Source organism: Myotis daubentonii, chromosome X, assembly GCF_963259705.1.
Source record: "Myotis daubentonii chromosome X, mMyoDau2.1, whole genome shotgun sequence".
Classification (NCBI taxonomy): domain Eukaryota; kingdom Metazoa; phylum Chordata; class Mammalia; order Chiroptera; family Vespertilionidae; genus Myotis; species Myotis daubentonii.
The window spans coordinates 31,012,332-31,031,231 of record NC_081861.1 but is presented as its reverse complement, the minus strand read 5'-3'; the positions used below and the strand labels follow the sequence as shown (position 1 = coordinate 31,031,231).

General features: G+C 48.1%; 1 protein-coding gene across 9 annotated transcripts in view; it reads left to right on the top strand.

Moving 5' to 3' along the window:
- BCORL1 (BCL6 corepressor like 1) overlaps window positions 1-18,900 on the top strand; it is a 67,866-nt gene that overhangs the window by 31,996 nt on the left and 16,970 nt on the right. For 8 of the 9 annotated variants that reach the window (XM_059679462.1, XM_059679454.1, XM_059679456.1 and 5 more), the window contains 5 exons: window positions 3,953-4,118; window positions 5,206-5,286; window positions 7,089-7,478; window positions 11,861-12,084; window positions 16,283-16,504. In XM_059679462.1, the coding sequence (XP_059535445.1) occupies window positions 3,953-4,118; window positions 5,206-5,286; window positions 7,089-7,478; window positions 11,861-12,084; window positions 16,283-16,504 (1,083 nt within the window). The remainder of the gene's footprint in view (window positions 1-3,952; window positions 4,119-5,205; window positions 5,287-7,088; window positions 7,479-11,860; window positions 12,085-16,282; window positions 16,505-18,900) is intronic. The other variant, XM_059679461.1, reaches the window with a different exon arrangement.

Genomic DNA, 18,900 nt, shown 5'->3' with positions numbered 1-18,900 from the left:
AATGCCTGGCACATAGTAAGTGCTTAGTAAATGGTAGTGGCCGCTGTTATTATTGTTAGTATTGCTAACAAAATAGATGTGCTGTCTGCTCTCATGGAGCTTATATCTTGCAGATGACTCAATGACAGGCTAGGCACTGCCTATTCCTATCTTGGATGGATAGTTCACTGGGCTCACTGACAGATGCAGAGGCCAGAGAGTAAAGTTACAGGATTAGGGACCTTGAGGCAGTGCTTAGCCATGGCCTGTAATGATTTAATAAATGCCCATTTTTTCAGGAGAGCAAATAACTTAGAACTTTCTTTTCTTATATTCCATTTTCCTGAGGGGGAAAAAAAACACGTTGATAAGCAAACTATGATCAGGAGTTAATTTAAAACAGCCCCTTTCAGGGCACGGCCAAGAATCAGAAGAGTCACCTGTCTCCAACTCCACCTGCCCAGGGCCTTGCAGAATCCTGAAGAGCCTTTTGAATCATCAGAGAAGAATGAGTTCTGCTTCATCTGGCTCTGAGTGTATTTAACTGTATTCTCATCCCTTGTAAAACTTCTTGGGGAAAACCTTTCAAAACCCTGCTCACTGGAACATTCATCTTACACAGTGGCCCCACCCTCTCAACTTTTTGCCTAAGTTGGAGTACGCAATATATTTTCACTCTTAGTGCTGCCCCTGCAGAAGATACAAACCTTCTAGATGTTATACTTGTTTTTGTCTGTTTTAGTAAGTAAAAGTTAATGATCTATACTTGAAAGAGCCAACTGAAAAACGATATTCAGAAATAAGTAGGACATGTTCAGATTTACATGCAAGGAACTTTTTTCCCCTCTGACTTAAAATAGTTTTTCTCTGGCCATATCCGAAGCTCAAATTTTAAGCAGCAGTTCCTATCTCCTTTCCTCCTCAATTATTATTTTTTTCTCTTAACACGTTAGATTGTAGGAACTGGCAGCTAGCAAAGGGAGGAACTGAACTTAAATATTCAGCCGAATAAGAAGCAGGTGGTGTCCATGGGTTAGTAGGAGTCCCCGGAATTTGATGGGGAATGGCAACTTCCCTGTCCTTGGAGAATTGAGATCCCCATTCCCATGGAAAATGTTCCATCAATAAGATAACTGCCATCCCCTTAGCTGGAGCTAGACCAGTGATGGCGAACCTTTTGAGCTCGACATGTCAGCATTTTGAAAAACCCTAACTTAACTCTGATGCTGTGTCACATATAGAAATTTTTTGATATTTGCAACCATAGTAAAACAAAGACTTACATTTTTGATATTTATTTTATATATTTAAATGCCATTTAACAAAGAAAAATCATCCAAAAAAATGAGTTCGCGTGTCACCTCTGACACGCGTGTCATAGGTTTGCCATCACTGAGCTAGACAGGGATAACCTTCAGCGGTTCTCAACCTGTGGGTCGAGACCCCTGAAAATACATCCTGCATATCAGATATTTACATTACGATTCATAACAGTAGCAACATTACAGTTATGAAGTAGCAACGAAAATAATTTTATGGTTGGGGGCCACCACAACATGAGGAACTGTATTAAAGGGTCGCGGCATTAGGAAGGTTGAGAATCTGGTGGCGTATAGGTCTGCTTGGGGGAAACAACTTTCTTCCTAGGGCTTGCTTTCATTGTTAAGACATTTTGCTTATTCTGCATTCCCTGGATACTAGATACTGAAAATCCCTACCCTGTCCTATTTCTTATTTGGTGGAATGAAGAGACCTCGGAGCTTGTGAGAATATGTGACTATTAGGCTGAGAGTGTCCGTACGGTGCCTGTCTGATGCATTGAACAGGAGGTGTGAGTTGGGTTGGGCAAAAACAGTTGAGGACACAGGTAGGGAAATAGAAGAATGAGAGCTGATGCAAAAAGGCCCAGTGTGGGAGCCAGGAGCACTGATCCCAGCTGCCACTTTGTCACTGCAAGCGCAAATATGCTAACTTGCCAGGTTTGCCTGGTAAGTGGCAGCCCCTGAGTGAGCATATGCTGTGGGTTATGTGTTGCACAGGACAAATCATTTAACTTATTGTCTTGGAACCTCAGTTTCCTTGTCTTTTTAATGGGGATGATTGTAGCTTCCTTCTCAAGGTTGTTGGGAAGATCAAATCTACACTAATAAAAGAGAAAAATGGTAATTGGCGTACAGCGCTACCCTTTTCATTGGCTAATCAGGGCTATATGCAAATTAACTGCCAACTAAGATTGGCAGTTAACTGCCAACAAGATGGCGGTTAATTTGCATATGTAGGCACAATGCAGGGAGGCAAAAGGGAAAGCAGGAAGAAGCCCCCTGCCACTGACAGTGATCGGAAACCCAGGGGGGAGCTAAGAGCTGGGGGGCAGGGCAAAGGCGGCTCTGGGGCCGCCTTTGCCCTGCCCCCCAGCCATGATCGGAGAATCAGGTGCCTTTTCCGCCCTGGCCAGTGATAGCAGGAAGTAGGGGTGGAGCCAGCGATGGGAGCTGGGCACGGTCGAAGCTGGCAGTCCCAGGAGCTAGGGGTCCCTTGCCTGGGCCTAAAGCGAAGCCCACGATCGCGGGGCCGCTGCAGCTGTGGGTCCCCGCTGCCCGGGCCGGACGCCTCAGTCAGAGGCGTCCTGCAGGGGCAGGGGCGGAGCCCGCGCGATTGCGGCGCCCCCCGCTGCCACTGCAGGTCCCCGCTGCCAGGGCCGGACGCCTAGGCCAGAGGCGTTAGGCCTGGGCAGGGGCAGAGCCTGCAACTGCGGGGAGCTGGGGGTCCCCTGCCCAGGCCTGACACCTCTGCCGGAGGCCTCAGGCCTGGTCAAGGGGCCGATCCGGTGATTGGTGATCGGAGGGTGATGAGGGTCAACTCCTCTGGCCGAGGCATCAGGCCTGGGCGGGGGGCGGAGCCGGGGATTGGGGGGATATGATGGTCCCCTTGCCCAGGCCTGAAGCCTGGGTCAGAGGCGTCAGGCTTGGGCGGGGGGTGGAGCAAGCGATCAGAGGGAGATGGGGGTCCCCTGCCCAGGCATGATTCCTGGGCCAGAGGCCTCAGGCCTGGGCGGGGGCCAGAGCCAGTGATTGGGGGGAGATGGGGGTCCCCTGTCCAAGCCTGACACCTCTGGCGGAGGCGTCAGGCCTGGGCAAGGGGCTGATCAGGCGATCGGAGGGTGATGGGGGTCTACGCCTCTGGCTGAGGCATCAGGCCTGGGCTGGGGGCAGAACCAGTGATGGGGGGGAAATGAGGGTCCCCTGCCCAGGCCTGACGCCTCTGTCAGAGGCGTCAGGCCTGGGCAAGGGGCCGATCCTGCGATTGGAGGGTGATGGGGGTCAACGCCTGAGGGCTCCCAGTATGTGAGAGGGGGCAGGCTGGGCTGAGGGACACTCCCCCCCCACACACACACCCAGTGCACGAATTTCGTGCACCGGGCCCCTAGTAAAATAATAAAGAGGAGAGTATTTTGAAAAGTTGAAAGTGCTGCAGAGTATAAAGTGGCTTTATTAATAATGCCTGGGCCTTTTCCATGCATTTCATAAGTGTGGGAGATTTGGATTGCTCCTGTGTCATGCTTTTCTACTTGTTTCAGTTGAATCTGTTCTCTGTTATTAATTTGCACGTGAAAATAGATAATTTTTCTTGAGTTGGCCCGTATAGCGAATCATTTTCAGTTGTTGGTGTCAATACCATTCACAGTGATTTTGCACCGTTTAAAATGACTTTGAGTGTTTATTTAGCATGTGAGTGCAGACTCTGTAGACCTGTTTAAAATGATGGGGTATAGATGTCTATGAGGATTACCTAGGGCACAGGATAAAGTTCAGAAAAACCTCTGCACCCTGCTGTGGAAGGCAGCCAGCAGTCCCTTTCCCTGGCCCCCACCTGGTGTCCATGTGTCAGAATCAGGGCACAGGGCTCAATATTAGGAGAGCTTTCTTAGGAAGGAAAACTGACCTCAGACCTGACCTTCTCTACCTCTCCACAGTGCCGGAAGCCACCTAGTGACTCCCAGGAAGTCACCAAGAAAAGCCCCAAGGGGGCTTCAGATTCAGGAAAAGAGCACAATGGAGTCAGGGTAAAGCACAAGCACCGGAAGCCAACCAAGCCGGAGTCCCAGTCTCCAGGAAAACGAACAGATGGCCAAGAGGAAGGTAGGCCCCTGGGTCCTGGCCCTCTGGGCTGGGCTGGGCTGCAGAGGGATCCCTCTGCAGGCCGGGAGGAGGGGCTCTGAGACTGACCAAAAAGTGAGACTTCCTCACTCTGCAAGGAGGATATAATTGACACCTCTGAAATCAAAGGGAAGAGAGAAGGGAGAAGCGGCTTATTTGCCTCACCCTGGTTGCTAGAATAGAATAAGACATAGTCTGAAGGCCGAAAGAGGTGGTTTTCAGACAGGCAAAAGTCAGTTCTGCAACAGAGTAGGCAACCCATTACCCTGCAATAGGTCCAGGCTCAGAGAAGAAACGAGTTTAATGAGGATTGAGACGAAACAGCAGAATGGGGTTTGTTATACTATTTTCTTTACCTTGGGTGTACTTGAAAACTCCCATGATAAAAAAGCTAAAAATGACCAGTTAGCCAGCTAGAAGGGTTTAGAGAAATTCTAAACCTCTATTATTTAGGGACGCACAAGATGTTTGGGGTGGGGAGGTGTGTACTTAACCCGTATCCTCTGCCACTAATAGCTCCTTGGCGCCCTCATCAGAGAGAGAAGCCCAAGTATTTCTGCCCACAGTAGCCTGTGTTCATGGCCTTGCCCGTCTGACACGACCTGCCTCTTTTCTAGTCTGTTCTTATATAGCAGTTTTTCTCTGTCTGCCGCTTCCTGCTCCCTTCTTCCTGCCTTGCTCAGTCCTCTAAGATTCATTGAGGTTACCCTTCTCTGGGACTTGCTCCAGCTCTGTGAGAACTTTGTGGAGGTGCAGCAGCCGCAGAGTCATACAGGCAGCCTGGCCTTCTCCTTTCTGGCATGCTGGTGAATCTATTCGATGCACTGCCTTTTTTTGGTGTCAGCAGAAATGACCCAACTCCCAGGTTTTCAAAACCACCAGGAAATGCTCCTTCTCGAAAAGAGATACGTAGGTGATAGCAGCCTAACGGGAGCTGATAACTGAAACCAGGGAAAACATACACCCTCCCTTGATTTTCCCACCTGAGCCACTCAGGGGGGGCTTCCCAGTCCTTAGACTCTGACTGTGATATTTCTGCCTTCTGCCCCGAAACCACACATCACTTCAGGTTCCTTGGAGAAGAAAGCAAAGAGCAGTTTCCGTGACTTCATCCCTGTGGTTCTGAGCACCCGGACGCGCAGTCAGTCTGGTGAGTGAGTGCGAGGCTGTGGTCCATCTTGGCACTGCCAAGAGAGAGAGAAATCTAGCCGAGTGATTTTGACATTGGCCCAGTTGGAGATTTGGGAATTTGATTCACTGTGCCAAGGTGCCCAGCTCCTGGTGGAGACGAGAGAGCCTAGGGTGGGGATGGGTGGGGGGATTGCCCAAGTTGTGAGGAATATTTACTTAGATTTTCATAACAGGGATTTGACACCTCTTGTTGGCAGCCAATGGTAGAAAGCGGAAAGGCCTGTGCCACTTAGGTAAACTGGCTCTACCGCAAGCTTTGGCATCTCATGATTATTGGGGCCAAGCTTGGATACAGACATTTAGCCCTAACCCTAACTCTGGTTCACCCAGATTTTTATGCAAAGTGGATAGATTGGGGAAGCAGGGCCCAGTGTAAGCTCAGTTATCTGACATTCTATTAACTGACACTTCAGCACATGGAGAGCACAGTGGTAATTGGGACTCATAATGACAGCCTGGAAGCCTCACAAAATCCTGAAGTGTCCTCTGAATCATCGAAGAGGGCTTACATTGCTACCAGCCCCATTTTCGCGTTAAACACATTATACTGCATTTGATTCTTTAGAAATTGGTGATCCTGTGTGATCTCTATGGTGATTCTGTATTATCCAGAATATTAGATTAACCAGAACACTTTGTTCCCTGGCTGATCTGTATAATGGCAAGTTTGCTGGATATTTGCTGTCTTTAAGTGGTGTGACTACTTGAAGCTTTGGTCAAGGGCTGCTCTGTTTCCCTCAAACCATTTCTTTCTTCTGCTTACCTCACTTGGCTTTGGAGATGGTTGAGTTAATAGACGGGCCTTGGGAGAAAAAGGGTGGTGTCTCAGATCTGCTTCTGAGGGAGATGTCAGATCCCCTGTAGTGCTAAACTGGGCCAATTTAGGATTATACTTTTGTTGTTAGCAGAATTGAAGGAAGGAATGGGGAGGAAAATGGCCTCTTGGCAAGATGGCAGAAGAGGGTAGGGAAGAAACCATCGTCCCGGGGTGGTGAGGAGAGGAGGGGGAAATGCTTTGCCAGAGGTGTAGAACAGCTGCAGTGGAATAGGGGGAGGTACCGGGGAGAAAGCTCCACCCCTGGACTCTTGCCCCTCAATAGGAGGTGGGGTCAACATAAGGGAAGAGGGACTGGCTGAGGAGCATTTGTGCGGGACTAACCCAGGCCAGTGCCACAGGAAAGGAACTCCTTCTTGCTTCGCTTTTCCTGAGACCCTTCTTTTGTGAAGACCCAGATCTGCTTCTTTAGGGTGGCTCTATCAGTGAGATTGGTGGTCACATAGTAAGCAGGGGCGGGGGACCCCATGCCAGTCTGCCCTCCCTCACTCTCTTCTAAATCCTAATTTCCCAAGGGGCAAGGACCTGTGGCCCTCTCCTGCTCCTCACAAAATGCTTGGCACCTTGTAAGCACTAAGTAAGAGTTTGTGGAATAAAATAAAGTGGCAACATGGATGAGGAAGGGTGTGTGGTTTGGATACTCAATAGCTGTGTGATATATTAGACTCTGTAAAGCGCTTATGGGCAAATCATCTCCTTTGAGCCTCCAAACAGTCCTGTAAGATCTTTAAGGCAGAGAACAGTATCCCCGTTTCATAGATGAGGAAACAGAAGTGAAGGAACCTTCCTACAGCATACAGCTAATAACTGCCAGAGCCTGAACTTGAACCCAGACGTTCAGATTTCTAATGCAGGACACTTGCTTCAACACCATGCTTTGTCCTTTGAAGAGATACCTGACCACCTTCTGTATGTCCTGTCTACAGGAAGCATCTGTAGCTCCTTTGCTGGAATGGCAGACAGTGACATGGGAAGCCAGGAAGTCTTCCCCACAGAGGAGGAAGAGGAGGTGACCCCCATCCCAGCTAAGCGTCGGAAGGTGAGAAAGACCCAACGGGACACCCAGTATCGCAGCCACCACGCCCAGGATAAGACTCTGCTGAGCCAGGGCCGCAGGCACCTGTGGAGAGCCCGAGAAATGCCCTGGAGGACAGAGGCTGCCCGGCAAATGTGGGACACCAATGAGGAGGAGGAGGAAGATGAGGAGGAGGGTCTGGTGAAGAGGAAGAAAAGGAGACGGCAGAAGAACCGAAAATATCAGACTGGGGAGTACCTGACCGAGCAAGAAGAAGAACAGCGGCGGAAAGGGAGAGCTGGTAAGCCTGCCAGGGGCTGCTGCCCCAGTGAGCTGCTGTCACCCAAGCCACAATGACTTTAGCTTCTGGGCGCCCTCTGCCTTTTCTATACCTGCCAAAGGCCTCTGCACCCATAGAAACCTGGTGCTATGAGCCTCAGCTGCCAGAGAGGTCATGTTTTTTATATATATATATATATATATATATATATATATATATATATATATATATATATATATATATATTTTATTGGTTTCAGAGAGGAAGGGAAAGGGAGAGAGAGGTAGAAACAATGATGAGAGAGAACCATTAATCAGCTGCCTCCTGCATGCCGCCCACTGGGGATCAAACCTGCAACTGGGCATGTGCCCTGACCAGGAATTGAACTGTGACCTCTTGGTTCATAGATTGTTGCTCAACCACTGAACCATGCTGGCTGAGTGAGGGGGTCATTTTTAAAAATATATATTTTTATTGATTTTAGGGGGAAGGGAGAGGGAGAGAGAGATAGAAACATCAGTGATGAGAGAGAATCATTGATTGGCTGTTTCTTGCATGCCCCCTACTGGGGATCAAGCCTGCAACCTGGGGATGTGCCCTGAGTTGAGCCATTATTTCCTGGTGCATAGGTCGATGGTCAACCACTGAACCACACTGGCCGGACCAGAGGGGGTCATTTAACACTAGTCATAGGTTTTGGCTTGGGGTTGAAATTGAATGAGTTTGGACTAATCTACAGGTGAGCTGAGGATACATAGGCCCAAACTCTTCAATTTATTATAAAAGTCTGAATCTATGGTCAAGGCCACAGTGACATCCTGGCATGGTACAACTCAATACCAGGGAATTCTCTGGTTGGCTTGAGGGAGTTGGGTTTTTTGGGAGGCTGGGTTCTCTCACCTAGAATCTTGGGTTCAGGAAGGAGGAAGGCATTAATTGGCTTTTCTGGGATGTCTCCAGCTCCTAAACTAAAATAAAGTACAATGGTTTTCTCAACTCAACAGAATAACTTAAAGTAGAAGTAGGCATAACTTTGCTTTCTCCCTTAAAGCCACAAAGGCTATTAAGAGGCAGCATGAAGCCATAGCCAGTTGCTCAGTGGTTAGAACATTGGTCCATAGACTGAAAGGTCGTGGGTTTGATTCCGGTCAAGGGCACGTAGCTTGGTTGCAGGTTCAATCCGCAGCCCTCGGCCAGGTGTATGTAAGAAGCAACTAAAAAATGTATTTCGCTCACATTGATGTTTCTCTCTGTCTCTCCCCCTCCCTTCCACTCTCTCTACAAATAAAAAAAATATTCTTGGGTGAGGATTAATAAAACAAAACAAGAAAAGAGGCAGGGTGAAGCTTTGAGGTGACCAAGGTGGCATTATTTTGTTGGACCCGAGTTGGACCTAAGGAGAAAAGCAGGTTTTCTTTGGCCATGTCAGATGCTATAATATGTAATCACGAAGAAACAGCCTGTCACCTAGCTAATATCAGTATGTTTCACTAAGTAATGTTCCGGAGCATTCCTATAATGGATTTCTAGATGAGCAAAACACACATCTCTGAGCTCAAAAATAACACCTCTATCTCGCACTCACTCTCTTTCTCTGACCTCTGCCCTTGAAGCAACAATTGATTGTCTCCTGTGATGTATTCATCCTGAGCTGCTGGCAAATATCTGCCGTTTCCTGATTAGCAAAAACTGAATAACCGCACACTCAGCTGGTAGTAGATATTGGGCTTGTTATAATGCAAAGAAGGCTAAACTTCATTTCCAGCTCTGTTTAAATAGAGACATATATGATACCGATCCCTACACTAATGAGAGTAATTGAGCTAATTTTCATCAACTATGTGAGGCAGCAGGGATAGTTTTCCCTTTTTTTCTGTCAGAGCCATAATGGATTGGTCAGGAATGAGTTGTCAGGCTGTTGGCCTCAGCCACTTGTGTTCGGAGGAAGAGGAGCTTTGGTAGCACCAGTCTTCTCTAATGAGGGCTAGTTTCCTAGAAACTTGGAAACTTCTTATTGAATTTATGGGCTTTTGAAACCAGAAGATCCTTCAAGGTTGCCTGGTCCAGTTTTCCATTCAATACAGAGATCTCCACAGCACTCTTGGCAGGTAGCCTTTCCTTAAACAGCTCCAGGAGCATGGAGAACACTGCTTAGCAAGGCCTCCTATTTGACTTGGGGGCAGCTCCAGTTGGAAACTAGGTCATTCTCCCTCCATGTGTGTGTCTAAGCATTTTCAGTTGAGGAAGTTGGCTTTGGTATATGGCCTGGTCACCTTCCTCCAGATCTGGTAGTGACCTTCATGAAGGAATTTCTTGGCAAACATCTCTTCTCAAAAAACTCTGATCCCTCCTATTACTACTAACCACCTTTCAGGTGGACATCAGAGAGTCAGGCAGAGTCCAAACTAGACAGGTTACCTTACTCCCGTTAGAGCTTCATGACCTTTTCTTTGGTTCTGGGCTTGTGTTATTTCCTTCTTCACCAACAGAAGGGAGAGGAAGAGCTACTCCAACTCCCACACCCACTACCTCCACTCTCCGTTCCTTTCTGTGTTACCAGGAAGCCCTTGCTCCACCACAACTGTATAAACTCCAGAGCCTGCCCTGGTCCAGGTAACGGGGTAGGGGCTGCTGCCTTTTTGTGGCATTGAATGCTGTAATATGGCTACCCCATGTTTTCTGAGGTCCTCACAAGGCACGTTCTGTCCCTTCCTCTTTTTGCCTCAGCTCAAACTTGTTGCGTTAAAATCCCTGGTTTAGAATATTTTGATCGGAAGTGCCATTACAACCCATCTAGTACAGCAGTTCTTGGACGAGTTTGGGGACCCCCTAGTGCAGCGGTTCTCAACCTGTGGGTCACGACCCCTTTGGCGGTCGAATGACCCCTTCACAGGGGTCGCCTAAGACCATCCTGCATATCAGATATTTACATTACAATTCATAACAGTAGCAACATTACAGTTATGAAGTAGCAACGAAAATAATTTTATGGTTGGGTCACAACATGAGGAACTGTATTTAAAGGGCCAGAAGGTTGAGAACCACTGCTCTAGTGGATTGGGACTAGTTAGGAGAAAGTGGTAGTGTGACTTCTGGCCTTCTAAAAGCTTTGCATAACCTATAGTCAATTCCTCATACTGTAATGATGGCTCCCACATCTGGTCTGCCCTTGGTGATGCCACATGTGAGAGCACGTGGCCAGGTCCAGGGAGGCGAGTTGAGAACTCTTGGATCTTGGCAACCCCCTCATTTTACAAATTGGAGAAACCAAGGCTGCAGCTATACATTTGACAGGCATGCTGATCTTGTGCCATGTACTAGGTAGGCATGGTGGTCAGGCTTATGGGGGCGATAACACATGGGCATGGCCCTATGTAAAGAGCTTACACTTAAATAATATAATAATGATGCCTTACTCTTTCTAACACTTTATAAAGGGATTTTGCATTTGTTACCTCATTTGATTCTTATATTAGTCCTATGATGTGGATTATATTCTCCTCATTTTACATGCATAGAAATGAGGTTTGGGGAGGTTATGACTTGTCTCCAGCCAGTCACACAGCTAGTGGCGTGGCCAAGCCATGTAACACTAATAATAGCTAAGAGATAAGGGTAAACCCCGTCTATCCCTTCTACATGTGAGGTTTAGGACTGACCTGGGTGATGAGACTCTTGGTAATGGGATTCCCAGTGCCAATCAGGGATCCCTGCTCTGGAGTTGGAACCAGTTGTAAGAAATTAGGAAGTGCTTTGTTCAGTGAGCTGTGGGTAGAATTAGAGATGTTACCCAGTCTATTCCAGTAACTTGATTTCCACCTCAGGGGGCAGCAGGTTTCTGTGATTGTCCACCGGTTGAGTCCCAATGGCACTTTCTGGTTTTAGGGAGTTTCTGTGGCTTTGATCTTTCTGTCCTCAGAGAGTGACCAACAGGGCAATCAGGCGGGTAGAGTTGAGGCTATGAAGGAAGTCTCCCACCATTTACTCCCCACTCTAGTATGCTTCATACTTCACTTCAGCAGAGCTTCTAAATTTGTTTTCCTATTGGAATGGAGAAAGAGGCAAGGGGGATAGGGAGAAAGCTGAAAAGGAAGTTCTGACTTGCTTTGGGCTTTGGGGAAATCTTTTAAAAATGACCCTCATTTTGGGGACAGAGAGATGAGTCTCCCCCTCCTGGCAGTGCTGGGAGTTGTCACCTGCTTATAGAGGAGGGACTGACATTGAAATAGAGTGTCCATTTGAGAAGTAGTTCATGGAATTGTCAGCACCAATACAGGTAGATAATTACACAAGTTTGTACTGAGATTCTCATCTCCAAATTCCTCTGATTCATGTTGGAGGAAGGCTTGATTTTCTGTGTTCTATTTCCCTGACATTCCTTCTTTCCTCTTTCGTGCCTTCAGATTTAAAGGCCCGTAAGCAGAAGACTTCGTCCCAAAGTTCGGAGCACCACCTCAGGAACAGGAACCTTCTCTTGCCCAACAAAGCCCAAGGGATCTCGGATTCACCAAATGGTTTTCTCCCAAATAACCTGGAGGAGCCAACCTGCCTTGAAAATTCAGAAAAGCCATCAGGAAAACGAAAGTGCAAGACCAAGCACATGGTGAACGTCTCAGAAGAGGCAAAGGTGTGTTGCTAGCTACGGGGAGTTGTGGGAGAGGGGAGTGGGCTAGGGTTGCAGGCTTTCCAGAGGCAACTCTGTCAACAGTTCTCTGAGTGAGACAGTGAGTGAGTGAATGAGTGAATGGGAGGATCACATTAACCCATATTTATTAAAGTATTTTAAACTAGTTCTAGAAGCATTCAGGGGAGGATTTCAAGTTAGAGCTGACTATAAGCATTTGCAAAGTATAGGGTTTGGCTCATGATTGCTTTTCCTCCACAAGCCTTGGATCGCTTTTGAGTTAAGGAAGAGTTAAAGAATATGGCAGCCTGAATAGCTTGTTAACATCCAATCAAGAAGCTTTTGTCTGCGCTTAACTCACTGGGAAATCAATCAGGGAGATTTCTGAGTTAATCAAGGTAGCAAATGGGAGCAAGGTAGTTAATGTCTAGAGACAAAGGTTGCTGAAGGGTGGGGCCGAAGGAATTCCACTTGGGTCCCTTTATAGCCACCCATCCCCACACTCACTATCCAGTCGAAAAGGAGCAGGTAAGTGGGCACTCACCATTCAGTAGCCAGGCAAACATTCTAGAAACCCTGTTTAAAATTGACATCTCTTTTGGGTCTGATGTTAACGACATGGGTGTTAGGTTCCACATTATACAATTTGAAAAAATCACAGTTCTCATCATGGGTGAGCTATACATTTGAGAGAAGTGAAAGTTTGGGTTCAAATGTGTACTCGTAATATGTGTTCATCATTGCCAACAACAAAAATACGCTCATATTGGGCTTTTTATGGTGGTTGTGCTTCTTCTTGCTCTTTCCAGCTCCCAAGCAGGGGTCCCTGCGGGGCACTGGCAAAAGGTGGGAGACTAGGTGCTTGTTTGCCCCCCCCTTCTTCCCCATTCTGGAATCTGTTTCCAGCTCAGATGAGGTACTCAAATGTAATTTATTATCTTTAAAAATAGAGATGAGCCCTAGCCAGTTTGGCTCAGTGGATAGAGCATTGGCCTGCGGACTGAAGAGTCCTGAGTTTGATTCCGGTCAAGGGCACATGCCCAGGTTGCAGGCTCCATTGGCTGTGCAGGAGGCAGCCGATCAATGATTCTCTCTCATCATTGATGTTTCTCTCTCTCCCTCTCCCTTCCTCTCTGAAATCAATAAAAATATATTTAAAAAAGAAGAGATGATACTCCTTCCATCTCACAAGGGTGTTTAGGGGAACAAAGGAGGAAGTATGTCTGTTAAAGGCTTTCATCATCCTAAAGTGCTTTCTGAGTTGGTGTACATCCTTGAGCGTTAGCCTAGGCAAGAATGAGGGGACAGCCCTAGCTGGTTAGGCTCAGTGGGTAGAGTGTTAATCTGCGGACTGAAGGGTCCCAGGCTCGATTCAGGTCAAGGGCAGTTACCTGAGTTGCACATGTCTCTCTCACATCGATGTTTCTGTCTCTCCTCATCCCTTCTACTCTCTTTAAAAATGAATGGAAAAATATCCTTGGGTGAGGATTAACAAAAACAAAACAAAACAAAACAAAAGCAATGAGGGGTCAGAGGTACAGAGTAGCAAGGGAGCAATGACCATTCCCTGCAACCCCCAGAGGGCTGAGGGGTGGGGGTTCTGGGGGGAAGGGCAGGAAAGTCAGGTCTGTGCTGAGTGCTCCATTCACACGATGGCTCTCAATTCTCACAGTGACTCTTGGAGGTAGGCGCTGCTGTCTTCTTTATAATTAGGAAACTGAGGCTCTTGGAAGTTAAGGGACTTGTGCAAGGTTACTTTGGGGTCCTAAGTGACAATTGGTTCATGAAGCAGGCCAGGCTGCCTACTGGAGCCCCACCCCTAGCCCCACCCATCCTGCTCTTTGCATATGCCTCCACCCTGTGAATGGATGGCTGCTCCTCTATCCAGGAGTCACTGGGGGAGGGGAAGGCCAGGGAGGGCAACACTGCAACCCTGAGCAGTTTTGGCAAAGGTGGGAGTCACTCTCCCTTCTCCCAGCTCTTCCAACATTGAGATGGCCTTGTCCCACACAAAGGTGACCAGCTGCCTCGCATACTGGAGCACATGCTGATACTTCTGTCTGGTTATTCTGCTTGGCGGTGTGTCCACTGAAATGTTCCTCCCAGAGAGGTTTTGTCCCTCACAGGGCCTCACTTTCTCCCTCGCACCTTTCTTTCTCTCCCAGTCACCACCACCTACTCCAGTTGCCCCCATGGCATGGGGCTTTGTAGTGGGAAACAAGGTAGGGGTTGTGGGGGACACGCCTGCAACACTGAAGCTGGGGCATTGGCCATAGGCTTTTTCTCACAGGGGATCCGAGCCAGGATGGAAGGGGGAGGGGGAGGTGACTCCCATTTACTCTTGTTCCTCCCCATCTAAGGCAGCCTTCCTTGTCTCTGGGAACTCTGGCCCCTAGAAGGAGAGTTACCCTTTGGCTCCTATCTTCGCTTAGCAAAAACCTGGGCCCTTTACCCAGCATCCTCCAGTACTGCCATTAAACACCATTGTCCTGCTGGCAGCAGAGCAGCATTCTACACTCAGAACTAGTAGAACTAGTGCCTTCCTGCTAGTATTGTATCTCTCTGCCCCTTTGGGAAGAGGATGGATAGCGGCTCATGTTGTCTTGGGATTTACCAGGGGAAACAAATGCCCTGGCCCTCCTTTCCTGGCTTCATGTCTTTCTAGGCAACTTTTCTGGCTGCCCAGGGCTTGGAAGATGGCTCAAGTCAACAAATATTTGTTGAAACTACGTGCCCAGCCCTGAGTTAAACACTATAAGGAACAAAAGAGAAGATGCCAGTATAAACCCTGCTTTCAAGGAGCTTAAAACTTAGCAGGGGAGGCCAGACTTGCCCATGGCTTCCTCCCAGAACGAGTGATCCAAAAGAGAGCAAGGAGAAGCCACATTGTCTTTTAGGACCAAGCCTTGGAGGTCACATATCATCATCTGAGCAATCTCCTGTTAGCTACATAAGGTTAGCCCTATCCAGTGTGGGAGGAGGCTATGCAAGAGCATGAATATCAGGAAGTGGGGATCATCAGGGGCCATCTTGGAGCCTGATGAGGGTACAGTCTGCCCTCTGCCTCCCAATGATTCATGTCCCTCCCACGTGCCAGACACACTCACCTGGCATGGGCCTTTCCCAAGGACCTTCAAAGTCTCAACTAAACATGGCATCAGCTTCAAATTTAGAATCTCATAGTCTAACTGAGGTCCAGGTTCAGATGAGGCTTCTTGGGTCTGGTTCCTTGAATGCAGCTCCTGGAGCACAGTTCTTCTCAATATGAAGACCCCTGAACTAAGGAGACAAGTTACTTGTCTCCATAGATGCAATACACCATGGTGGGACAGGCATGGGAACTTACTCTAGACATTCCAGTTCAAATGGGAGGAAAAAGGAGACACGGGAGTCATTCATAAAGAAAGGACTCTAATGTTTTGTGAGCACCCACCCTGTGCATAGTTCTGGAGCCTCTTGTTCATGATTTCAAAGACCCTGCAGGGGAGGGAGTGGGGGTCAGAGAGTTGGGGCTTTGCAGCTAGTAGATGACAGAGGCAGAATTCAAACCCAGAATTGCCTGAATCCCAAGCCTGAGGCCTTCCACCACTCCAGGTGGGCATGAGTGTGACCTGGGGACAGGTATGGTAGAAGATGGGGAAAGCCTGGTTAGATGTGGGGGAAGGTTTTTGCAACAAGAGTGAAGGCTTTCACAAAGGCTTTAGTCAAAGTTAGTTGTCTCCGCTCATCTTTACTCTCAGAGTTTGCTTCTGCTTATAGCAGTGGTTCTAAACCTTCTGGCTCTTTAAATACAGTTCCTCATGTTGTGACCCAACCATAAAATTATTTTCGTTGCTACTTCATAACTGTAATGTTGCTACTGTTACAAATTGTACTGTAAATATCTGATATGCAGGATGGTCTTAGGCGACCCCTGTGAAAGGGTTGTTCGACCGCCAAAGGGGTCGTGACCCACAGGTTGAGAACCGCTGGCTCATAGGGATGATGTATACAAACCTCTATGAATGGAGATTGGGACAGGTTACAGAAGGCATGCAGAGTGCTTGAGAGAAGCTGAGATGTCCCCTCAATCTCTGATGTCCAATCCCTTCGTCCTTCCTTGGTTTGTGTGGTTGAGGATTTGAGCCCCCTTAGCATCTGCTCTCTGGGTAGAAGTGAATGGGAACCTGTGCTGACCCAGGACTACATCGCTGCTTTCCAGGGCAAAGGACGTTGGAACCAGCAGAAGACACGATCTCCCAAGACTCCCACCTCAGTGAAAGCCACGGAACTGTGCACACCCTCTAAGTGCCGAAGTGCCAGCCTAGAGGAGGCCTCAGAGCCCCCAGCAGCCCTGCAGATTCCCCCAGAGGCACGTAGGCTCATTGTGAACAAAAACGCGGGCGAGACCCTCCTGCAACGGGCGGCACGTCTTGGCTATAAGGTAAGGAGCATCCGGCTGCAGGACACAATTGCCCTAGCATCTGGAGGAAACCCTCCCGTTGGCTCTTCTGTGGCCTGGGCAGGGCTTTGTTTGGGGCTTGAACCTGGCTGGCCTCCTTGTTGTGAATGCAAGCTTATTTGAATGGCAACTTAGAATGAACATAACTGAAATGGTAACACAATATTATGCAATACATATCTAGGCCAGAAATGGTTTTGAGGGGGTTATGTTTTCTTGAATTACCTTGTGCAGTGGCTCCCGCACTCAGAGGAAGAGGAGTGATCATAGAGTAGGTCCCCCTTTTTTTTAGGTTTCTGATGCCTATAACCAACTCTTTTAAAATATCTTTCAATCGCCCTGACCAGTTTGGCTCAGTGGATAGAGCGTCAGCCTGCGGACTGAAGGGTCCCAGGTTCGATTCCAGTCAAGGACATGTACCTTGGTTGTGGGCACATCCCCAGTAGAGGGTGTGCAGGAGGCAGCTGATTGATGTTTCTCTCTCATTGATGTTTCTAACTCTATCCCTCTCCCTTCCTCTCTGTGGAAAAATCAATAAAATATATTTAAAAAATAAAATAAAATATCTTTTTATTGATTTCAGAGAGGAAGGGAGAGGGAGAGAAAGATAGAAAGATCAATCATGAGAGAGAATCATTGATTGGCTGCCTCCTGCATGCCCCCTACTGGGGACTGAGCTTGCAACCCAGGCATAAACCCTGACTGGGAATCGAACCATGACCTCCTGGTTCATAGGTTGATGTTCAATCACTGAGCTACACAGGCCGGGCTGTAACCAACTCATTTAATGGCTATCGCACTCCCAGTGTCTCACTGGCAAGCTACGATCTTTCTTGAGCACCTAGTGTAGGGGCCTGGAGAACTGCCAAGGGAGATCTAAAGAGAAAACGATGAGCAACCCCTGCCCTCAAGATTAAATTTTCTTTAACCTGGGGCCAAACCGCAAACAGGAAACTGCAGGAAAACTAACCAGGACAGGGCCAGAGCGGTAGGGCAGCCTGTCACAGGAGGGAGAGAGGGGTAGTCTGAGGCCCGGGAGAGAGGCGAACATCTGCAGTGGTTAGGAGAGTCGGGGGCCTCTTGCTCCCTGGGGCACAAGCAGGAGGCAGCACCCCTGAGGCAGCATCCCCAATGCAGGCACATGTGCTCATGTGCACACTTGTTCACTCACTCTACCGGCCATCCTGTGAGCTAGCTGTCAATCAGTATGGCTGAGCAGGCCATTTTCACCAGGGCCTGGGAAGGTTGATAATGGGCCCCTGGTAGGTGCTGTGGTCTCTTCCCTCAGAAGAAGGCTTGCCTCTCCCTTCCCCTCAGCTTATTCACCAGTTTTATCCCAGACTAGTTAAGGTGCTTCTGGGCCTGGAGTTCTGCTTCTGATCCTGTCATCTCAGCCCAGGGAAGCTAATAATTACTACCTGGACAAATGACCACACTGGATTATACTCAGAACAGTCTTTTTTGTTGTTGTTGTTAATCCTTACTGGAGGATATTTTCCCCATTGATTTTTAGAGAGAGTGGAAGGGATGGGGAGACACAGAGAGAAAAACATCAATGTGAGAGAGACACATTGGTTGGTTGTCCCCCAACTGGTGCCGGGGATCAAGCCTGCAACTGAGGTATGTGCTCTTGACCGGAATCAAACCTGGGACCCTTCAGTCTGCAGGCTGACACTCTATCCACTGAGCCAAACCGACTAGGGCAAGGAACAGTCTTGATTAGGGGAGGTCTGAGATAAGCATCCAGGTATAGTACTTAAAATGATGAAAACCAGCACCCATGGGTAGTACTTAAACCAATTCTTTCTTCCTTGCTCTCGAATTACCAGCAGAGGCTATGCTTGTCACCACATGTCTCATTGCCCTTGCAAAGCACCAGACTAGGGAACCAGTGCTCAGGGAGTCGAGGCCTGAGGGTATGGGCTCTGGGTGGGTAGATGAGCCTCTCTGAGGCTTTCACCACAACAACCTACACCCAGATGAGTGTTGCTGGTCATGAGAAATGCCTCCCCATTGGTGAGGAAACAGTCCAGAGCTGAGGCCCTGGTGATGGCCGCTCAGGGCTGACTTTGTTGTTGTTGTTGTTTTTCTTTTTCTGTTAATCCTCACCTGAGGATATTTTTCTATTGACTTTTATAGAGAGTGGAAGGGATGGGGAGAGACAGAGAGAAACATCAATGTGAGAGAGACACATCTATTAGTTGCCTCCTGCACATGCCCCGACCAGGGCTGGGAATCGAGCCTGCAACAGAGGTACCTGCCCTTGATCAGAATCGAGCCCAGGACCCTTCAGTCCATGGGCTGACACTCTATCTTCTAAGCCAAACTGGATAGGGCAAGGCTAACTTTTTTAAAAAATATATATTTTATTGACTTTT